Here is a 20,495-nt window from a genome sequence, read left to right as displayed (position 1 = left end):
CTGCCTCTCCACCTCCTCCCGTCTCCAGCCCTCTGTCCCTGCTGCATCTCTGTCCCCCACCTGCATTCCCAGTCCCCTGCCCGCTGCTGGGTACCTTCCCTTCCCACCCAGCCTCCGCAGGGACAAGCAGCCCTGGGATGCCAGGGTTCACCTTGGGGAAGAGAGTAGAGAGCTGAGGACGAGGTGGGAGACCTTGGCTCTGTCCCCACTTTTCCTTGCCATGTAGGGGCCATAAATCCCTGGGGCAATGGCTGCAGAGTTATCTATGGGGTTCGGTCAGTGTTTGGGGACCCTTTCCCAGACCCAGCATCTGTCCTGGGGAGCCTCCGTCTGCACAGGCTGGACACCGTGATGTCCCATCAGTCTGGTGTCCCCATAGATGAGGGACAGAGGGGGTTAATGCCTTTCTTGCTACAGGGAAAGAGCTGTGCTGCAAAGCGATGAGCTTAACTCCCTTCCGGATAGGAGCTTGGGCCAAATAGTAAATAAACCACGGGCTGAGTAATGCGCAGCCCCGCTCCTGAGCCACCTGTTAGCAGCCGAGCAGATGCACGAACAACCTTTTCCCCCAGCCGCCACCGCCAGAAATGTTGCCCCTCCTTTAAACGTGCTCCGGCCGCGGAGACCCTGCCCATGGCCAGGCTTTGTGGCGACCCCAGTAGCGGAGATGCTGGACCTCTGAGCCCCCGCGTCCATCTCCAGGGCTGTTGACCAGCTGCTTTCATCGGCGTGGGGTTATTTTTCATGCCTCTTACAAAGCCAGCTCCCCACCGCCATGCTCCCTGCAGCGATGGGTTGCTCGGGTCCTCGGGTCCCAATACAGGTTTGCATGGTCTGAAACACACTCGGGTCTTTGTGAGGGATAACTGTGCACCGAAGTTGCTCGTCCTCTGCCGTGGGTTGCTTGGGTATGGGGCTGTTAGAGGAGTCCTTGAAGCTGGAGCTCAGCGGGGAGCAGGAGGGCAGCTGAAACCAGGGGCTGCGCTTTGGCAGCCTGGCTTTGCCGTTTCTGCCCGCTTTATCCTTTCCCTGGGGGCTTCATCCAGCTTCTCCACTCCTAATAAAGCAGTGTTTTAATTCCAGCCTGCCTCAGGCGGGGCTGGACCTTGAGAAATGCTAAACCTCAGAGCTCCAGCTGATTTCAGCTGCTCAGCATCACTCAGGTTTCGCCCCTTGCTCGGTTTTGCTTGCATGCCACCAAGCCAGGCTGGCAGGAACAGATAGCGGAGGGTCAAGGAGCGATGGGTGCTGCACTTGGAGACAACCGCCCAGAGCTTACAGCCGGTCAAAACCAGAGTTTTCAATGGAGTCATCTGAATTTTTAAGCAACAGGCACGTAAATAGTGGTGGAAATTACTCTCCCTGTAGTGTGAAGCTGGTCTTTGATTCCCCAAGAGGACAGGAAAAATAGCGTATTGCATCTTCTGCAACCAGCTGGGCACCCAACGGTTTTAAAGCAACACCCAAGGGTCTGCCTCCTTGCTACAAATAAGGTGATCTCTTTTGCAGGGGGAAAAAGCAACACACCTCTGGGTAAATCTGTGCTGTGGCAGTTCTGGAAGGCTGAAAGCTGCTGAGCTGCACATGTACACAACCAAGGGGTGGAAAAGCTGGTACCGTGCCCCAGTTTGGGTGGTACAGCCCTGGGGGTGGGTGATGCTGCCCGGTGGGTCCATGACAGCTCCTTCCTTAGTCATCAGTGACTTTCCAGTCTGCTTGCCTCCCATTTTACCATTTTATCTCCTCTTTGTCCCCAAGAGCAATATCTTTGCATCAACTCTGAGGATATTTCTTGATGGGAAGGAAGCCTTTAAAGGTCTCGGTTAGGATTTAAGTATTTGGGAGAAAACAGCAACCAGTTCTCGTGTAGCAATGGTGGGGGGGGGAAGCCACCTGCTGTGTTTCTGTGTCTTTTGTTCTCTGCAACAAAAATGCAGGGAGAAGCACGGTTGCTGCTAACTCAGAGACCAAATAGCCATCTCACTTCTCCCTAAATACCCACATTTTGTGGGCCAAAAAAAAAAAGATGGCTTGCTCAGGCTAGTGAGATCTTGGAGAGCTGACTAGAGGATGCCCAGGGAGTAGAAATGTTGAGTCAGAAGAAACCATATTTATATAGTGACTTTTCTTCCCGTAACCACACTTTAATTACCAAGTATTTATTAAAGGTCATAAGCATTGTTTGTATTCCCAGTTATTTTCTTGCATAAGCTGTAACTGCTCCAGTAGAAGATAGTCACCATAAGATGCATTCAAGCCTTGCAAGTTATAATCGATGTCACACTCTTGTTAGGAAAATGCTATTAATGATTTATTTCTAATCAATCTGAGCCATTATAGCTCAGCTGTTAACCTGATTTAGATAACAAAAGCTTAGTTCTACCTCCATCAATACTCATGTAAACCAGGAGGAAATGATGAAGAACAGAACCAGACCTGAAATTTGGGGGTTTAATCATTCTTCTGTCTTGATCCTTGCAGGAGATGGAGTATTTGGGGGGCATTAGCAGCAGGACAGTGCTGAGCAATAACACCTGTGAGCAGCCGGCAGGTTGTGGAGGACTTGGCTGGATGTGACCTGCAGTGATTAGGGAGAGCCCCCTTATATAGGGAAGGGTGTGAGGTCCTGGGCTGGACACACAAGTTAATCCTTTGTGTTTTTCCTGCAGAGAACCCAAAATGCTTGGGCGGGGTAAAAAAAAGGAAAAAAGGACAGTGAGCATCACTAACAGAATTAAGTGGGACGTTTGAGTATGGGAAACTGAGGCAGGAGGCAGTGTAGGGGCTAATCCCTCCGATGTTCAGAAGAAAGGGCATTTGGGCTGAGCACCTGCAGCGCAGGCTGCACTTGCATAGATGCTCTGCAAGACTCAGGGGATGTTTGCCGAGACACCTAAAGCAACAGACGGTTACAAAAACCGGCCACAGCATCCTCAGCCAGTTGGCAGCAGAATCGGATTCCTGTGGTGGGATTTCTCCAGTCTCTTGGGTGCAGATGAGATGCGTTTCCAAGCTTTCCTCTGCAGACATGATGGCTACGATCCCCTTTTCTTTCCCCCTTGCTCTTGCGAGCAAGGAAGCTGCTATCCCTGACTCCGAGAGCTGGTAACAACCGAGAACCAGGGCAAAATCAGATCGGTCTGATTAAGCCAGGATTCCTTGCTTGACTTCTGTGTTTTTTCCAGGCAGATTTACGAGGTTTTAGGAGTGCTGTTGCATCCCTCCCCTCTAAGACCAGACGGGTGCTGGAGTGTGCAGCACGGGGCACTGTTGGGGTCCTGCTGCCGGCTCTCCCACACCTAGATTGACCATCAAAGTGTCCTTGGAGGTAAAGCCAAAGCCACCCTGGAGCCTCAGGTCCCCTCGTGCCCAGCTCCTAGGCTCGCTTTAGGATATTGTGCAGCTTGAGTGGGTGAGTTTGCTTAATCCCTTGACAAAAGGAGCCGGCCCTTCCTGAGCCCATCCCAAAGACAACCGGGGTGGGATTAAAGGGGATCTTTGCCAAGCAAAGGGGGACCTGCGCTGATGCTGCCATCCGCCAGCATTGCTGGTGCTTTTCCTCTGGGATTTGTCCCCCCCCCGTCTGTGACCCCGATCCTGCATCCGCTTTGGTGCAAGGGGTCGGAGGACCGGGCAGCCTCCCTAAATATTCCCCTGGCCGATGCACTCTCTTCCTCGCGTTGTCCCGTAATGTTAAACAGCTGCCGCGTTTCAACCCGGCCGCTGGCGTGGTGACCGCCGATTATCAAGGGCTTCGGTATGAAAGGCTCAGCGTCAAGGGAGCCGGCTCCCACCAAAGCAACCCAGGAGCAATTGCAAACTGCAGTGTTCCTGCCCCGGGATGCTCTCAGGACAGGGTTTTGCTTCATGTTCATCCGTGCCTGCAAAGAGGTGGTGGCAATCCAGCATGTGCCTCAGTTTCCCCTGCCCTGAAAAGGGGTAATTGCTTCTTTTGTGGGTCAGCCCCAAATATCTAGCAAAGAGGGAAAGAGAAGGGGGGGAAAAAAATCACGTGGCAAGCAGAAAAGTCATGGGGCAGAGAGCTGGGAAGGCAGGAGGGCAGCCAGGCACACTGGCAGGCTGGCAAGGTGTCCCCCTTTCCTCCAGCTTGCCCCCCATTTCCCTTGGCTGCTGCCCACATTTTTGCAAGGAAATTCTTGGCCCAGGCTTCAAACTGCAGGAGGAGGCTGGCAGGGCGGCCGCTGGCCGCTGCGGGTATCCGAGCTGGGGGGCCAGCATGCAGACGTCGCTTCAGGGGAGAGACACAGGCTGGGATATGTTTTTACCAGTTGTTTTTTTAAAAGCTGGGCAGCCCTTGCATCTGACCCCATGTTTTCTTCCTTCCATCTGTTTGCACTCCAGAAATCTCAGCATTTCTCTCCTCCCCCCCCCCCCCCCAAATGCTGGCTTCTAGAGAAAAAGGAGGGGAAAAAAAAAAAAGACCCAAACCCAACAACCCAATGAACAAACAAACAAACTTACAGCCCCAGGTCAGGTTGAGCATTAATCTCCATGAGCTGGGGAGCGTGTCGGAGGGAGGAGAGTTGTGCCAGGGTGTTGCATGGGTGCTCCCTGCCATCCTTCTGCACTGGGTGCATCCAGCAATATTAGATCATTATGTGCATACCACAATAATAGTTAGTGTCTGTGTAAGAGCAGTTTCTCTCCCCCCCGCCCCCCAATAATAATAATAATTAAAAAGAAAAACCTAAACAATTTGGTAATCTCTGCAGACTTCAGCTTCCAAGTGGTTCTCACAAAGGAGAATGTAAGCAGAGATTTTGCAAGAACCTGCATCAGAAAGTGAAATCCTTCAACATTATCAGGTTAAAAGCAACCACTTCAGTTCCTCATGCTCTGATTTTTTTTTTTTTTTTTTTTCCCCCCCACTGCTAACCCTCTGCACGTGCTGTTTGCTGCTGGCTGTCTGGCATCGGGCAATGCTGGTGGTACCTGGCTTAGGGCTCTCCCAGCAGCAGTGATGCTGTGGCAGGAGGGATATGGGAGCTGCTGTAATGCAGGTGTGTCAGACAAAAGGCATCCCCCCATCGTTTTAGGAATTTGATCTTCTCGAGACCAGAGGGAGCCAAGGATTTGGAGAGCATCACCGGGCAGTAGAAACCCCTGCCCTGCCTCTCCGGTGGGGTGGCTCAGATGCGATGTTCATGCCTGGCCATAAAAGCGCATGGGGCAGAGGAGGGGTGCTCCCGCAATCCTCTCGGGTTCAGGCTCATATCCTCTCCCCCCAGAGCAGGTAAAGGGCTGATTTTCCAGCTGTATTTACCAGTCGGACAGAAATCCTGCCAAGATCTCCCAGGATGCTGGCTGGAAACGGCAGGGAAGCGCCTTGAGCCTGCTGTGCTGCGGTGCCTTGCAAGGAGGCAGAAACCAGTCCGTTTGTGCCTCTGGGCTCCCCAAACCCACCCCCGTGGCTGCCCTGCATCCGATCCCCATAGCCACATCCTCAGCCTTGATGCTGGGAAGGAAAACCCGGAGAAGGTAACGTTCCCTCCTGGGTGGCTCGTCAAGCCAGAGCCTGTTTGCAAAGGCACAGGGAGGACGGGACAAGCGGGATTCAACTCGTCCACAGCCGGCTGTTGGCCAAAAGCGTTCAGTCAGCCTCTCCTGAGCCCTGGGGATCCTGTAATTTGCTTTTGGCCCCAGCTCCAAACCCTTGGACCAGCCAAGGCGGTGCAGGTGGATTGCCACTCTCCCCGGAGCAGTCGGGGTCCATCCGAAACCCGACCAACTCCCGCACGGCCCAGGGATGGGTATAAATAGACACCAGATGGTGGAACAAGTGAATTTGACCTTTTAATCTGCACTAAATAGCTGTTTGTTTGGTTCGCTTTCCATCTTCGCTTTCCAGACGAAGGGAAGGCGGACAGATATTTTCCGAGTCCTTCCGTTCCTGCGCTGAAATTGTTTCTTGGCTGGATGTAACCCTGAGGATGTGAGCATTGGTGTCCTGGGGAACTTGCAGTAGGGACTGAGAGCTCCCAGGTAACAACTACCAGGATGGGGAGAAACTTGTAATGGGTTAGAAAAGGATGGCGTGGGATTTGCTGCCTTGGAAATGATGGATCGTCCCATGATGTGCAGCTCCAGTGTAGAGCATCCTTCCTGGTCTTCATGTGCGTAATTTTAGGAAGGCTTTGGGATATTTTTAGGAAGGTTCCCCATGGACTTTCCCCGTGGGGTAAACAATTCTCCCGGTCCCTTGGAGCAACCACTCGTGGGGATCTCGCCTGCATTTCTTGCCTCGGCGGTGACTTCTCCGTGACATTTGTTGCATGCTTCGGGCTGGGACATGAGTCACGTCGCAGAGATCTGGCCAGTCTAAATAAACCAGTCTATTCAGTGCTCCCATCATCCTTGCTGGGGCCTGCCCTCGGATAATGAGCTGGAGGGTACTTGGGATATGTCTTGCTGAAGCGAAACATCTGTTTACATGGAGCTGCCAGTGACGGGATAAAATGTGGCAGAACAATTTAAAATAGCCACAACTGTCCTGGCTGAGTGGCTCTCAGTGCAGCAAATATGCCGTCGCTGTTAGTGGAGGAGGGCAGCTCCCTAAACATCTCCCTCGTTCACTAAGAAAACGGCATTTTGTGCATATCACTGTCCTGGCAGCATCACGATGGATGAGCGTGCGGAGCCGGCTCCACTCAGGAAATGTGTATTTTGGGTGAAACTCAGCCGTTGGAGAGGGCTTCCACTGAGTCCTTCCAGTTTAATTAGGTAGTGGCGCTGAAGCAAGACCATGGGGTGTAATTCGTCTGGGGAGGAGAGAAGCCGCTTTCTCTTTCCCAATACGATATTGTGTAATAGCTGCATTTTTTTCTCCTGACTTCGGGGCCGTGAACGGGTGCCAAGCAGAAGAGGAATTTCGATGCTCCGATAAGATGTTTACATCAGCCTAAACATCGCTGGCGCGTTTGACATCTTGAGTAATCTCTGGTCATCCCAGTCGCCCGAGCAGGGATGCTGCTGGACGAAGATTTGGCCATCAAAGTGCTTTGGCCCCGGTTTGTGGCTGAGGACGTTGGGTTCAAACCCTGCCAACCAGCACGGGCAGGAGTTTTACAGCGATGCGAGGGTGGTTTTGCACCAGCGAGATGTTGTGCGTGAGGCGGTTCCCGCCCCAGGGCAGTGAGGGCAGGGTTAATGCTTTGGGAATATGCAAGAGCACTCGGCCGGACACGTGAGGTTTTCCCGAAGGTTTTCTGGGTGCAAAGGGTTCACGGCAGGTGGAGAAGGGGTTGCAGGGGTGGGCTTGTCCTGCCCATCCTTCCCGCTGGCATGAGGCGTAAAGCATCATGTATAGAAAAGGCAGCGCTTAGGACGTCAACCCAGCTGGCTGCCTGAGTCGGTCTGGATGTGGTAGGCTTCGGAAATGAGGTTGATTTTTCCTTTCCTAACCAAAAAAAAAAAAGCACCCCGTGGCAAAGGTTTCACCCAGGTTTTGCCTGCCCCTCTCTTTCTCTGCAGAACCACATCCTGACCCTGATGTCCATGGCGGCTCGTATCTACAAGCACCCCAGCCTGAAGAACTCCATCAACCTGGTGGTGGTGAAGGTGCTGGTGGTGGACGAGGCAGCAGCGGGGCCGGAGGTGTCCGACAACGGCGGGCTCACCCTGCGTAACTTCTGTAGCTGGCAGCAAAAGTTCAACCCCCTGAGCGACCGGCACCCGGAGCACTACGATACTGCCATCCTGCTGACAAGACAGGTCTGAAGGGTCCCTTGGGGATGCTCTGGGATGGGGAGGAAAGAAAAGGGTCAAGATGTCCCTGGAGGGAGAGGAGGGATCCCCCCGCCATGCAGTGAATGGAGCTTGCAGCAAAGCAGTTGGGGGGCGGTTGCATTTGGGGTGCAGACCACCAGCGGGTTGCCCAGCTCTGCTGGGAGATGTTGGGGTTGCCGAACGTGGGACCCCTTCACCCTGCCTTACTCCCCTCGGCGCTGCTCGCCAACAGGACTTCTGCGGACACCAAAGCTGCGACACGCTGGGAGTGGCAGATATCGGCACCATGTGCGACCGCAACAAAAGCTGCTCGGTGATTGAGGACGAGGGCCTGCAGGCAGCCTACACCCTGGCTCACGAACTGGGTAATGCATCCCTTCCCAAGGGGGTTTTGGTTTTTTCAGCCCGGCACGGCCAGACCGGCTCCTGGGAGGGGATGTAGCGGAGCCCAGTGCCAGCATCTCCTGGCTGGGTACCTCCCGCCAAGCCTTGGGCAGCGCTGGGGAGATTCTGGCACCGACAGAAGCTGCTTTGCACCAGCAAAGGTGCTTAGAAGTGCTCGAGCTGGTGTACATCGGTGCATTTGCCTGATGTGATGAGCGAAGGCGTGCGGCCAAGCGCTTCTCCCCCTTGGTTTACTGCTCCTAGAGATGCGCCGACTAATTTGGGCTGCTTTGCCCTGCATACAGCGGGCTGTACTGCTAAGATAGAGCGAGAACGCACTGTTTTGTTTATCGCTTCTGATTTATCTGAGCAATAAGCTTTTGCAGCAATAGGAACTGCTTGATAACTTATAGATGCTCCCAGCTGCCCATGCACCGTCTGCAGCAGAGCAGGGCCAGGACTGGGAGGCTGCAGCTCACTCCCTGATGCTCTCTGCTCCCCAGGCCATGTGCTCAGCATGCCCCATGACGACTCCAAAACCTGCGAGCGGCTCTTTGGGCCCCTCGGCAAGCACCATATGATGGCCCCTCTCTTCATCCACTTGAACAAGACCCAGCCCTGGTCCCCTTGCAGTGCCATGTACCTCACCGAGTTCCTGGATGGAGGGCACGGTAAGGCTCAGTTCAGTTGCCTCATCACTCAAAACTACCTTTGCCTTAATTGCTCAGGCTCTTTGCAATGCCCGGAGGGGTGTGCGGGGTGAAGGGGGGGGGGTGTCAAATCAGACCGCACGCGGAGGTTTGGGGTGCCCTGCTTGGTGCAGTCCCTGGCGTCAAGCCCTGATGCATCTCCAGCCTAATTCTCACGCCTTGCCCAGGCGACTGCTTGCTCGATGCCCCGGCCGACCCCCTTGCCCTGCCCGCCGAGCTGCCCGGCCGAGGATCCCTGTACAGCCTGGACCAGCAATGCCAGCAGATTTTCGGCAAGGAGTTCCAGCACTGCCCCAACACCACGGAGGAGGACATCTGCGCCCAGCTCTGGTGCAGGACCGACAGCGGGGAGCCCCTTTGCCACACCAAGAACGGCAGCTTGCCCTGGGCTGACGGCACCCCTTGCAAAGCCGGCGGGCTGTGCTGGGACGGCCGCTGCGTGCCGCAGGATGCCCTGAAGCCCCAGGTAATGGAGGGGATTGGGGACCGACGGGCTGGGGCTCGACCCTTTGGGATTCCCAAACCTCTTACCCCACTCCTGCCATCCCTTGGGCTAGCTTTGGATTTGCCTGCTTTGTTTTCTGGATACCTCTCCTTCGACAGCACCTTTCGTTAATCTTTATTACTGGCAAGCCCAGCTCGCAGATAAACACTGCTGTGCCTTTTGCCGAGGCACGGGCTGGTCTGAACCAGAGCAAGCAGCCGCAGTTCTGCAATTAAATCATCACTTTTTGCCCTGCCGGGGAATTAGCAGCGATTTCCGAGTCAGTCAGCAAAGTACTTAAACCCAAGCTTAACTTTAAGCACACGAACAGAGTGGTGGAAGTCAGTAATAACTTCACGTGAAGGATGTGCTTCAGTGCTTTGCTGTGGATCAGGGACACGGGGAGAGGAGCCGGGGGGGACGCTTTAGCATTGCTCCAGACCTTCGCTCACCCTGGAAGCCAGCAGCCGGGGATGGAGGGGCTCGGGGAGGGAATCTAGCAGCTTCTCGTGGCCTCTTGCAGCCGGCGGTGGACGGCGGCTGGGGCCCGTGGAGCCCCTGGGGCTCCTGCTCCCGGACCTGTGGCGGCGGCGTGCAGTTCTCCTACCGTCACTGCGACAGCCCCAAACCCCAGCACGGCGGCAGGTATTGCGAGGGCCAGCGTGCCAAGTACCAGTCCTGCCACACCAACGAGTGCCCACCAGACGGTAAGCCCAGCTCTGCAAATCCACCCATCGGCAGAGGCAAAGGGTGCAATTCCCAAATGCACGCTCACTGGCCGCCCCCCGTTTCTCCAGAACCCATCACCAGGGATTGCTCTCCCTTGATTATTCACATTTTTGGGGGGGAGAGTGGGGAATAGCCTTCTGCTGGGGGTTGTGATCCCCTCCGGCTGGGTGGGAGGTGTGCGGCATCCCTCCTCTGTTCGCGCGCTCCCGCTGTCCTCAGCTCGCTCCCACATCTCTGCGACGGCCGAGGAGGTTCCTGCCGGCTTCTCGCGGCTTTTGGGTCACGTTTTGCCTTTCCTTTCAGGGAAAAGCTTTCGGGAGCAGCAATGCGAGAAGTACAACAGCTACAACTTTACGGATTTGGAAGGGAATCGCCTAGAGTGGGTTCCCAAGTACGCAGGAGTGTCACCCCGAGACCGATGCAAGCTCTTTTGCCGAGCCAGAGGGAGGAGTGAATTTAAAGTCTTTGAGGCCAAAGTAAGATACCTGGTGATGATAATTACTGTTGCCCCTCGTTACCCCATCTCAGGTCAAACACACGCACACAGCCATGCCCTAATTGCTCTTCCGCATCCCCCCCTTTTTCCTAGGTGATCGATGGGACGCTGTGCGGACCAGAGACCCTCTCCATCTGTGTCCACGGGCAGTGCATCAAGGCTGGCTGCGATCACGTAGTCGGGTCCTCCAAGAAGCTGGACAAGTGCGGGGTGTGCGGCGGCAACGGCTCGACTTGCAGGAAAATATCCGGCTCGCTCAACCGGTCCAAGTAAGGGGAGAAGGGGTCTGCAGAGACGGGCTGGGGGGAGAAAAACCGGCTTCCCCTCTTATTCTCCTTTCTTCTTTTTTTTTTATTGCAAAACTTCTAGGCTAGGAATATTAGGACTCCGCCCAAGTCACGTAAAGCCAGTTTGCTTTCCGCACCCGAAACATCATACCTAGCTGCAGACCTTGTTTGCTGCAGCCAGGCTCAAGGAGTGCTTGGCTTCCCCTCCATGCCATTAACCAGGGTTTGCAGCTGTGATGACCTTGCAACAGCCTGCTCTCCTCCCCAAACCCCGGAGCTTACACTAAGTTTATTTCGGGGCAGCATTCTGCAAGCCAAGCAGAGTTTATTTCCTAAAATAATAGCTGGTGACGATGCTGGTGATGCGCTCAGTACGCCACTGCAAGTAAATCTGCTGCCCCGAGGAGTTTACAATATGCATCTCACCCCAATGCAGTGAGTTGGACAGATATTCAAGGGCTGATGTGGGATATAAATAGTTCACTAACTTTTCCCTGGGCTTCGGTGTGAATTTCAGTCCTGGGACATGGGCATGGAGGCAGCCGCTTCCCTTGCCCAAGATCTCTGTAGCTGTGCCAAAGAGCTGAATTTAAGGCTTTTGTTGAAAAGTTCGTAACAAAAGCCCAACGCGTCCAATTCCATGCGGCGAGGTGACTCACACAGTCAATTTAGATTTCCTAAATGGTTTCCTTCCAGGGAGCCAGCTGAAACGGGGCTTCCACTCTCCTATGAATTGTTTGTGGTTGACTAAAGAGAGATTAGCATGGTAGCTACAGCCAAGAAGAGATCCCATTAAGATCAGGGTTACGGAGGCCGGGTTGACTGAGAGCAGAGTTTGACCCGAAGGCTTTGTTCCAGAATACTCTAAATCTAATTACTGACCGCAGCATCAACTGTGGGGATGCGTGGAAAACGATCCTGCCGGCCCCACGGCGTGAGTCGTGTCAGGGTGGCATTTTATTATAGTAGCAAGGAATTACCATAGCACGGGGTGCTGAGGGCTCGAGTACTGAAGCCTTCCCAGTGCCGTTCCAGGAACCATGGTGCTCTGGGGATGGGCTCTGGCTGGCTTTGCAGGGAAATATTCCCCCGGCATGGGAACATGTTCTGTGCCCTCCAACAGGAGCAATTCCGCATAATGGTGGTGGCTGCAAAACCCTTTCAAAGATGAGCCCAGGCTGCAGAGATGCCTGCCCGTGGATAGGGATGGTTTTGTTGCCGTAGTACTTGCCGTCTTCTAGGAAAGGCTTTTGAGTTAATATCAAGTCACCTACAATAGAAGATGTCTGTTGGGTTAACTGTTTAACTGCTGATCTGGTTTTAGCAGCAACATCTGGCCAATGTACATATCCTCTGTGTGTCCAATGCCAGCAGCACCCTGCTGTCTCCTGTTGTGCTGTTCTGTATCTATAGCTGATGCTATCCTTCAGCATCACCAGTGACAGATTCACTGGGCAGAGCCAGGCTTTTAGTCCCAAGCACTTTACCTGTTTACCTTTACCTGAAAGAAAGGGGGTAAGGGGAATTTCCCGGCAAGGCTGGTAACCATGGGGCTGTTCCTCTGATTGCATCGCTCATTTTTGCATGTAATTCAGCAAAATCTTCCAGCTGAGCACACCTCTGGCATGACTGCTGCAATATTTACAGCTCCTGAGCGCTCTGGGTTACAAAGGAATGGCTTCAGAGCCACGATCCCACTCGCCAAGCACTATCCCCTGCATGGGTCTCCTCTTTAAGTCCAGGAAAATAACCGTGTCCCTTTGCCCTGTGCAGATATGGCTACAACGATATCGTCACCATCCCCGCCGGGGCAACCAACATCGACATCAAACAGCGCAGCCACCGAGGGGTCCGTCACGACGGGAATTACTTGGCCCTGAGGACCCTCGAGGGCAAGTACCTGCTGAACGGAGACTTTGCCATCTCGGCCATGGAGCAGGACATCCTCATTAAGGGGACCATCCTGAAATACAGCGGCTCCATGACGACCCTGGAGAGGCTGCAGAGCTTCCGACAGCTCCCGGAGCCCCTGACCGTCCAGCTGCTGACCATCGCCAGCGAGGTCTTCCCACCAAAAGTCAAGTACACCTTCTTCATCCCCAAGGACGTCCCTTTCAGCAAGCAAAAAGGCAAAGAGAAGAAGTCGGCCAACGTCATCCGACCGATGCTGACCTCCCAGTGGGTCCTGGGCGACTGGTCCGAGTGCTCCAAGACGTGCGGCTCCGGCTGGCAGAGGCGGACGGTGGATTGCCGGGATGTGGAGGGTCAAACCTCCTCCACCTGCGACAGAGCTCTCAAGCCCGAGGACATCAAGCCCTGCGGAGACGTCCCCTGCCCGCTTTGGCGCTTGGGTCCCTGGTCCCCCTGCTCCCAAACTTGCGGCGAGGGTGTGCGGACGCACAATGCCTCTTGCATCGATTACACCGGTAAAATCACCACCCCGGAGAAATGCAGCTCGCCGGGACCACCGCCGGTCACCGCCGCCTGCATGCTACGGCAGTGCTGAGCCGCACCGCGTCGGGACGGGCTCGGCGGCGATGCGCTGTGCCGGCAACGCCGGGGCAGGACAGCGAGGATGCCGCGGGCTTGCTCGCCAGACGAATAACCACTCTCCAGCGGTTCATCCCCACCCCATCGACGTCTACCTCAGAGGGGGGAATAACGGTGGCAAAACGGGGAGGAATCACTTCTTTTCCTTTCTTTTCTTCCTTTCTTTCTGGCTGGTTGCTTGCAGGCAAGTCGTAATTTAAGGGGAAAAATAAGCAGATCTGTAGGGTGTTTCCAAAGAGCTGTCGTTAAACATCGTTGCAGACTCTGTTTGCAAGGTTCGCTGGGGTTTGGCGCTGGAAAAAATGAGGAGCTTGGCTTTGGCATTGCTCCGTCCCAGCTGCAGGTCGAGGAGGTCCAGGGTGGGCGGCTTTGCCGATAAAATCGGGATCCCTTTGCAAAAGGCTTGGATCGGATGGCCATCCCCTCCCTGCAGCAGCGTGGGTGTCCTTGAGCCCGAGGAGCGTTTTATCGGCTGTGGGTTTAGCTTGGGAGATAACTCGCTCATTTGGCTGGGAGCAGGAACGAGCTGAGGGCCTGATCCTGGCACGCGTTAGGCAGGAGGACAGGTGAGATGGTCACAGTGGTTTCTGTGGGATTTATAATCTACGAGGCAACGACGAACCTCTGCCTCCAAACACCCCCAGCATCTGCAGAATTATCCCTAGAGCTGCGACCCCATGCCTCAGTTTCCCCAGCCATAAAACCAAGGCTTAATTACACCCAGTCTGGCTTGCAGGGCTGCCGTGAGGATTAATTAATTACCGATTCTGCAGTGCTTTGCCTGTGAAATGCCTATTGCGATACCCCCGTCCCCCCCTTGGGAGAGGACACTTGGGTGTACCAGCATTTCCTCTCCCATCCCTGGCTTTCAGTCCCTTGCGTGCTCATTTTCTCAGCTCTGCTTTAATTTTTGAGATAATTTGCTAACCTGGCTTGCAGCAGGGACGAGCCCAGGACCTGCAGATGCTGAGCCTCTCCCCAGCCCGCCGCGGTGACCGGTGCCGCTCTTCACCTCTGCTTTCCTGGGATACGTGAGGATGCTTGGATCTGGTCGCGGGCTCCAGCCTTGCTTGAGCAATTCTTGGTCTAAAACCGAGCCCGGCAAGGCTGGAGCTCTTCCTTCCCGGTGGGGAACAGCCAGGCCCCCTCTCCCCAGCCTGGCTGCAATCCCTGAAATTTCCCTCTTTCAAAGTGATCACCATCCCTGTGCTGGCAGCAGCCAGTGCCTGGGGAGCGGGGACGGAATTTGGGAAGGTCTTGCCATCACTGGACGAGCGATTCGGTATCTCCAGATTCCTCTCTCGATGCCCCTCGCCGCTTTCCTGCGGATGCCCATACCCTGCTTTGGCTCCCCTTTTGGCAGCAAAATGTCAAATTTCCAGTGGGAACAGCCTTTTTCTCATAGGAAGGGGAGAAGGGCTGGAGGAGGAGGACTTGAATTTGCGATGTCTGCGCTTCCCCATTTGCAATTGCGGAGTGAATCCTTTTTCTTGTCTCCTTTGCCTGAGTGAAGCTCACATGAAACTCTTTTCTCACTGGCCAGGCAGGTTCGGGATAGGATTGTGGGGCGAGCCGCTCCCCCAGAGCCCTGCCAGAAACCCTCCCCTTCATTTGAAAGCCCGAGATATTCAGCTTTTATCTCCCGTAGGTGATTCCTATTGAAACCAAGGGGGCTACAGCCAAGGACTGAGGGTACCGAGGGCTTGGCTCCTCTTTTTTTTTTTTTTTTTTTTTTTTGTTAAAAAAAAAAAAAAAAATAAAGGCCAGCTGCAGAGTTTGGATACAGAGCTGTTTGTTCAGACCTACCTTCGGGCAATGTTCTGCGTCTGCTAATTAATCTCCAGGAATTTAAGCCCTCTCTCACTCTAACAAATAGCTGGATGCTAAAGTCATATAGCCTTGCAGGGTTATTTTCTTTTTCCCCTTTGAGTCTGTGAGGGTTTTAACTCAAAGGCCAGCGTGTGTTTCCTCTCCAGCGTTGTAACCAGCATTTAGGATGGGTCAGAAATTTCAGCCTGAGACAGTGCCAAGGAAAACGTCTGTATTTATCACACAGGAGTCGTGCATGCCAAGGGTCTCTTCCAATTTCTTTATATTCACTGTGCGGTTGCTTAGCCAGAGCTTCCTAGATGCAAAAAATTCCCTTCCTAGATGCAAAAACTCCCTGCCGCGGGCAAATCCTGCTGCTTTTCCAGCAAGGAGGAGGATGGGGACCCTGTGGGGAGCGGGGGGACCGCAGGCGGTGATGCTCGGTTGAGGTGTGGGGTCTGGGTGATGGTAAGTGGGATTCCTGCCCTAGCCTTCCTGTAGAAACACGTAGCCTTTACGCTGATTTAAGTCAAAGAGGTTATATATTAGGATATATATATGTATATATATGTTTCCCTTCAGTGAAGGATTGTAGCAATGTACTGAGCCTCTTGTGTTAGGTATTTATTATAAATTTTTGTTTGGTTTTGTACAGTAGCTGTCTGGAAAGGAGAGAAAAAAAAAAAGGAAAAAAGAAATTAAAAAAAAAAAAAAGACTGTCTGTGTTTTAACATGCTGCTCCCACATCCCCACTCCGAAGCCTGCAGTGGGGTCGGAGAGGGGACGTCTCTGCTCATCGTTTAACCACTTCGGTATATGACTGGTGTCTCCCTCCTCCCTGGTGCCCCCAAATCAGGGTGCGATTGCCAACCGAGCTGCGTAAGCATAACAAATCCAACCCAAATTAAGCTTTGGACTTTCATTTTAAGGGGGGGGGGAATATAATTTTTCTGGGTTTTAGCCTTTTGTTTGTATTTGGGTTTGACTTTGAAAACAGTCTGTGACTCTGCCTTTACCCCTTCAATAAAGGATTTCCTGCCTCTTACCTTTTTGCATTTGTCTCTGTTTGCACTTTTCTCAGGATATATTTTTTTAATCTCATCCCAAGAGCAATACTTTAAATCTCCCTTTTCCATAGCTTATTCAGCTATAAATAAATGGTTAATTCAGTTTTAAGATGCTAAACCAAAACATTACATGACAAAGTAGACAAAACCCAGGGAGCAAAAATTGTTCCCCAGAGATTTTGAATCGTTGCTGTTTTGCTGACTGCTGATGAGCATCTACCTCCTCTCTATGCGTGCATACATATAGATAATTCTGCTACTTACTAGGAGGACGTACAGCCTAAACAGGGCTAAAACAGAGGGGATGCTGGCTCCTTTGCTTAACTGTATAATAACCAGAGATGATAGGAACTCAGTGCTGCTTCTCTAGGTGTGGTGGTGTCCTCCGAAACACAGGATCGCTGAACTTTGATATAAGGCAACGCAGGTTTTGGAGCCATCTCATTGGAATAAGCACGGGCTCATTACAAGGTAATGTGGATGACTTTTGCTTGGGACAAACAGGCTCTGCTGCTAGATGCCCTAGCTGAAAGCACGGACTGATGTTGAATAGCGGCTGTGCTTTATTTTCTGTATATCGGTGATTTCCACCCACTGATGGAGCTAGAAAATGCTGCTGCTGCGGCTGGGCAGAGGCTGCCTATATTTAGCTCCATGGGAGGGCAAGGGAAAGGGTTAACTCATCGCTGTGGGACGTGTCACTATGTTAATGGGCACAGCGACGCATGCCACCCTATTTATAACCAGGTGTGACATTCATTTTAGATGACTTCCCTTGGCGCCCGTACAGCCGGGTCCTGGGTTTCGGCTCATTAAGGTGACAGCCCTGCCCTGGCTTTTCCCCCACTTTCTTTTTTGTCATTTTGTTGCCATCACTGGGTTTGAGATGAATAATTGGAATTTCAAACAATGCCAAAGGCTTTGGGATATTACCGGGTAGGAAATTAATCAGAGCGGCGTAACTTAACTTTTAAAAAAGAATAGTGGGGCAAGAAAATAAACCTTATGGGAGGTTCTCTCTCACCGTACCCATGACAGTACCCCAGAGACCTTGTCCTTGTGCTGATACTCTTCTTTAGTTTAACAGCTTTCCTCTTTCCCTGGTTTATAACTCCCCTCTCATGTGTTTGTAGACAGGAGCTGTACCCTCTTTCAGCCTTATTTTGCTAAACTTTGCAAGCCAAGCTCTGTAGGCTGACCTTGTAAAATACCCTCCTCAGCTCTGGGCTGAACTTCTTATCCCCGGACAGAAGTGACCAGAGTGTCTCCGTAAGGTCACACCAGCACCTGGTGCTCCAACCACAAATCCTTCCTTATTCCCAATGGAAACATCCTTCCTGACATGTCCTAGGACCATAATGTCCCTTTTCTGCCGTTATCCTCTGCTCAGCTCATCCTTCCCAGTTTTATGACCCCTCTGCTCTTCTGGATTTCTCTTTCTCCATACAGATACCTGTTAAATCCATCCTCAGTCGCCCAAGCAAGCAGTTTGGTTCCCAGAGCTCCTGGGCGATGGCATTTCAGAGGCACTGTTGCAATTCAGAGCATCTTAGAAAACGGGCTCCTCTCCTAAACTGCCCACTTCAACCTCTTCTCCTGCCAACCAGGATGCTTTAATCCCCGGGACAGCGCTCACTGAAGGACCAGGCAAAGCCCTCCCAGGTCTGAAGAGGACGTAAATCCCAAATCCTCCCGATGCCAGGAGAAAACTGGGGCTTGCCAAAGAGAGAAGGCAGCAGGGTTGAGCTAAAGCAAATTAACTGAGCCTTGGAGACGGCAACAGGCAGGATGATGGAGAGGAGACGGCTCCTGCACACTGGTGGTAAATTAAGGAGTAGGCAGCGAGTCCTCGAGGGTGGGAGCAAAGAGGTTTTTCCCTCCGGAGATGCCAAGGTCAGGGAGAGGAGAGGAAGGCTGTGCAGGGAAGGTGTCATTTGCTTTCGGTGTTAATGGATGCATGCTGCCAGGAGCAGGAGAGCAGGCTCCTAGCAGCACGGGATCTGCTCCAAGAGCCGCTGAAGCGAAGGAAAACATATCCCGCATGCTGCAAAAAGCGGGTGAAGCACCATCCAGCCAGGAATCGCACGTTCTGATTGCCCAAACGGGGTAAGCGAGGGAGAAAGTCAAGGATTAAAGCGAGGGCCAGACACCCTGACGGGTGGGGGACGGACGGGAGACGTAGCCGAGTGTCTTCTGGGTGGTTGGGAAACGACGATTTCTGTTTAGACAGACAAGGAAGGCTTCAAGGGGACGGCACAGCCCCCTGCTGCGTCCATCGTGCTGCAGACAGGACTCTTTTCCTCGCAGCGGCTGCTGCTGCCAGCGAGCCCCAAGAGCGATGCAGGGCTGCTCTGCTAAGCATCCCTGGCTCCAGCAGTTTGCATCCCATTTAAAAGCCGAAGGTGGAGGCCAAGAGTCGCCTTTTGAAAGCTTTCTCCTCATTTTCCCACCAGTGTTTTATACCCACCAAATTCCAGCAGGTTCAGCCAAGGGACTCCCGAGGTCCCTGCACGTCCCTATAAATGAGCAGTAGATGCACAGAGCAGATTTACCAATGAATTACTCAGGGTTTATGTCAGCGGTGCTCCACCCGTGCCCATGAATTGAGTCCGCGGTGCTGTAAAACGTGCATAAGAGCAAATCCCCTTACCGGGAATATACCGGGAGTCGGTATTTTGGCAATTCATCGAGACGCCTCTTGCCGAGAAACTTCAACTCCGCAGAAAAAGCAAACGGTAATAAAGGATGACCCGGTAGCTTAGGAAACCCGAGCAGGTGTAAATCAACACGGCTCCCTCCCCGATTTACCCTGGTGAACAACGTGGCTCTGGGAATCGCTGGAGAACCTCTTCAGCTATCGAGGGCTAATAAACTGTTATTAATAAACCGGCCTCTTCTGCTGGAGCGAGAAGAAATTCGTATCGGAGTCAGGCTGATGTGCTCCTTCGCGGTGATGATGATGCGCAGGGCGCTCTGTATCCCAAACCTCCCGGCTTCCCACACCCAAACGGCCCCACTGTTAATTGGAAACCTAATGAGCCAAGCGGAGATGGCGGCTGGGACGCAGGTGTGCCGTTGCAGGAGGTGGTGAGGAAAAAGGGAGAAAGAGGAAGAAATTAACTAAAGGGCTTCCCCCCGCAGGAATGGGTTTGAATCGCTGAAGACACCGCGATTTTTGGGGGGGGGAATCAACGCACGTGCGCGGGCCAGCTCCCCACCGTGCAAACTCTGCCGTCGGCCGAGGCAGCTTGCTTTCCCAAGGGGGAAACAACGGGGATTCGGAGGAAAATTCAACCTCCGTACACCGATTTGCAGCCGCCGAGCATCCCGTGCTCATCTCTGCTCCAGGGGAAGCCTGGGGCATCCCGACTGGGTACCCGCTGCCCTATCGCTCGCCTGACACTGGGGCCGTGCTTTATTTTTGGGGTGTTTATGTGTAACAAACAAATTCCTTGAAAGGAAAGTCAAGGTGGTGTTTCATTTTGCAGTTTTATGGCTTATTTGCAGGCTGGACGTAGCGGGTTTAAAGGCTGTTGGTTTCAATGCTTTACTTGGAGGATTTTGTTATGTTGCCGAAGCACGGCGAGGATGTAGACCACACTGAATTCTACTGTCTTCCAGACATGAATTTGGGTAGTTTGGACCCTCTTTCCTTCCCGTGCAAAGTCCAAGACCTGCTCAGAGCAAGCCTCGAGCAGGATACGGCTGTCGGTTGACTAAAAGCACTCGATCTACACCACTTTCACCATCAAACACCGCAAGCTCGACACTTTTCGGAGCAGCATTTTGAAGGTGAAGGCTGGCAGCCCGAGTTTCTTGCTTAATCCTCCGTGATTCAGGAGTTACCACGGATAGCCAGGAGCAGATTCTTCCTTGCCTTGCAAATTCCGTCTTGTTATAGCGGGAACAACCCGTTCACATGTGCAACCGGCTGAAATGGGGGCAATTTTTGTTTCTGCTTTGCATGGGAGTAGATTGCGACGGGAGGCAGCCGTGCGTCAGGGTTGCACGACAGCTCCCCGCAAATATAAAGCCAGCATAAGAAGCAGCAAAAGGAGAATTAAGCAGCAATTAAGAGAGAATTAAGAATCCAACCCTGGAGATTGCTGGGGCTCTGGTTGCCTCCCCAGTTTTGCAAGGAATCATCTAAAATGGTCCCAGGGTTTTTATGATGGAGCGGGAGTTTGGCCTCTTTGGTTTTTTTTTTTGGAATTTTTTTTTTTTTTTTTTTTT

General features: G+C 53.0%; 1 protein-coding gene across 1 annotated transcript in view; it reads left to right on the top strand.

The window, feature by feature from the left end:
• ADAMTS8 (ADAM metallopeptidase with thrombospondin type 1 motif, 8) overlaps nt 1-13,342 on the top strand; it is a 21,495-nt gene extending 8,153 nt beyond the window's left edge. The window contains exons 3-10 of the mRNA XM_010581480.1: nt 7,492-7,731; nt 7,979-8,111; nt 8,634-8,801; nt 9,008-9,306; nt 9,848-10,031; nt 10,357-10,529; nt 10,643-10,818; nt 12,610-13,342. Of these exons, the coding sequence (XP_010579782.1) occupies nt 7,492-7,731; nt 7,979-8,111; nt 8,634-8,801; nt 9,008-9,306; nt 9,848-10,031; nt 10,357-10,529; nt 10,643-10,818; nt 12,610-13,342 (2,106 nt within the window). The remainder of the gene's footprint in view (nt 1-7,491; nt 7,732-7,978; nt 8,112-8,633; nt 8,802-9,007; nt 9,307-9,847; nt 10,032-10,356; nt 10,530-10,642; nt 10,819-12,609) is intronic.
• Nucleotides 13,343-20,495: the final 7,153 nt, after the last annotated feature.

This window comes from Haliaeetus leucocephalus, unplaced genomic scaffold (assembly GCF_000737465.1).
Source record: "Haliaeetus leucocephalus isolate CR32 unplaced genomic scaffold, Haliaeetus_leucocephalus-4.0 Scaffold773, whole genome shotgun sequence".
Classification (NCBI taxonomy): domain Eukaryota; kingdom Metazoa; phylum Chordata; class Aves; order Accipitriformes; family Accipitridae; genus Haliaeetus; species Haliaeetus leucocephalus.
The sequence above is the reverse complement of the archived record's forward strand: the minus strand, read 5'-3'. Positions and strand labels throughout refer to the sequence as shown.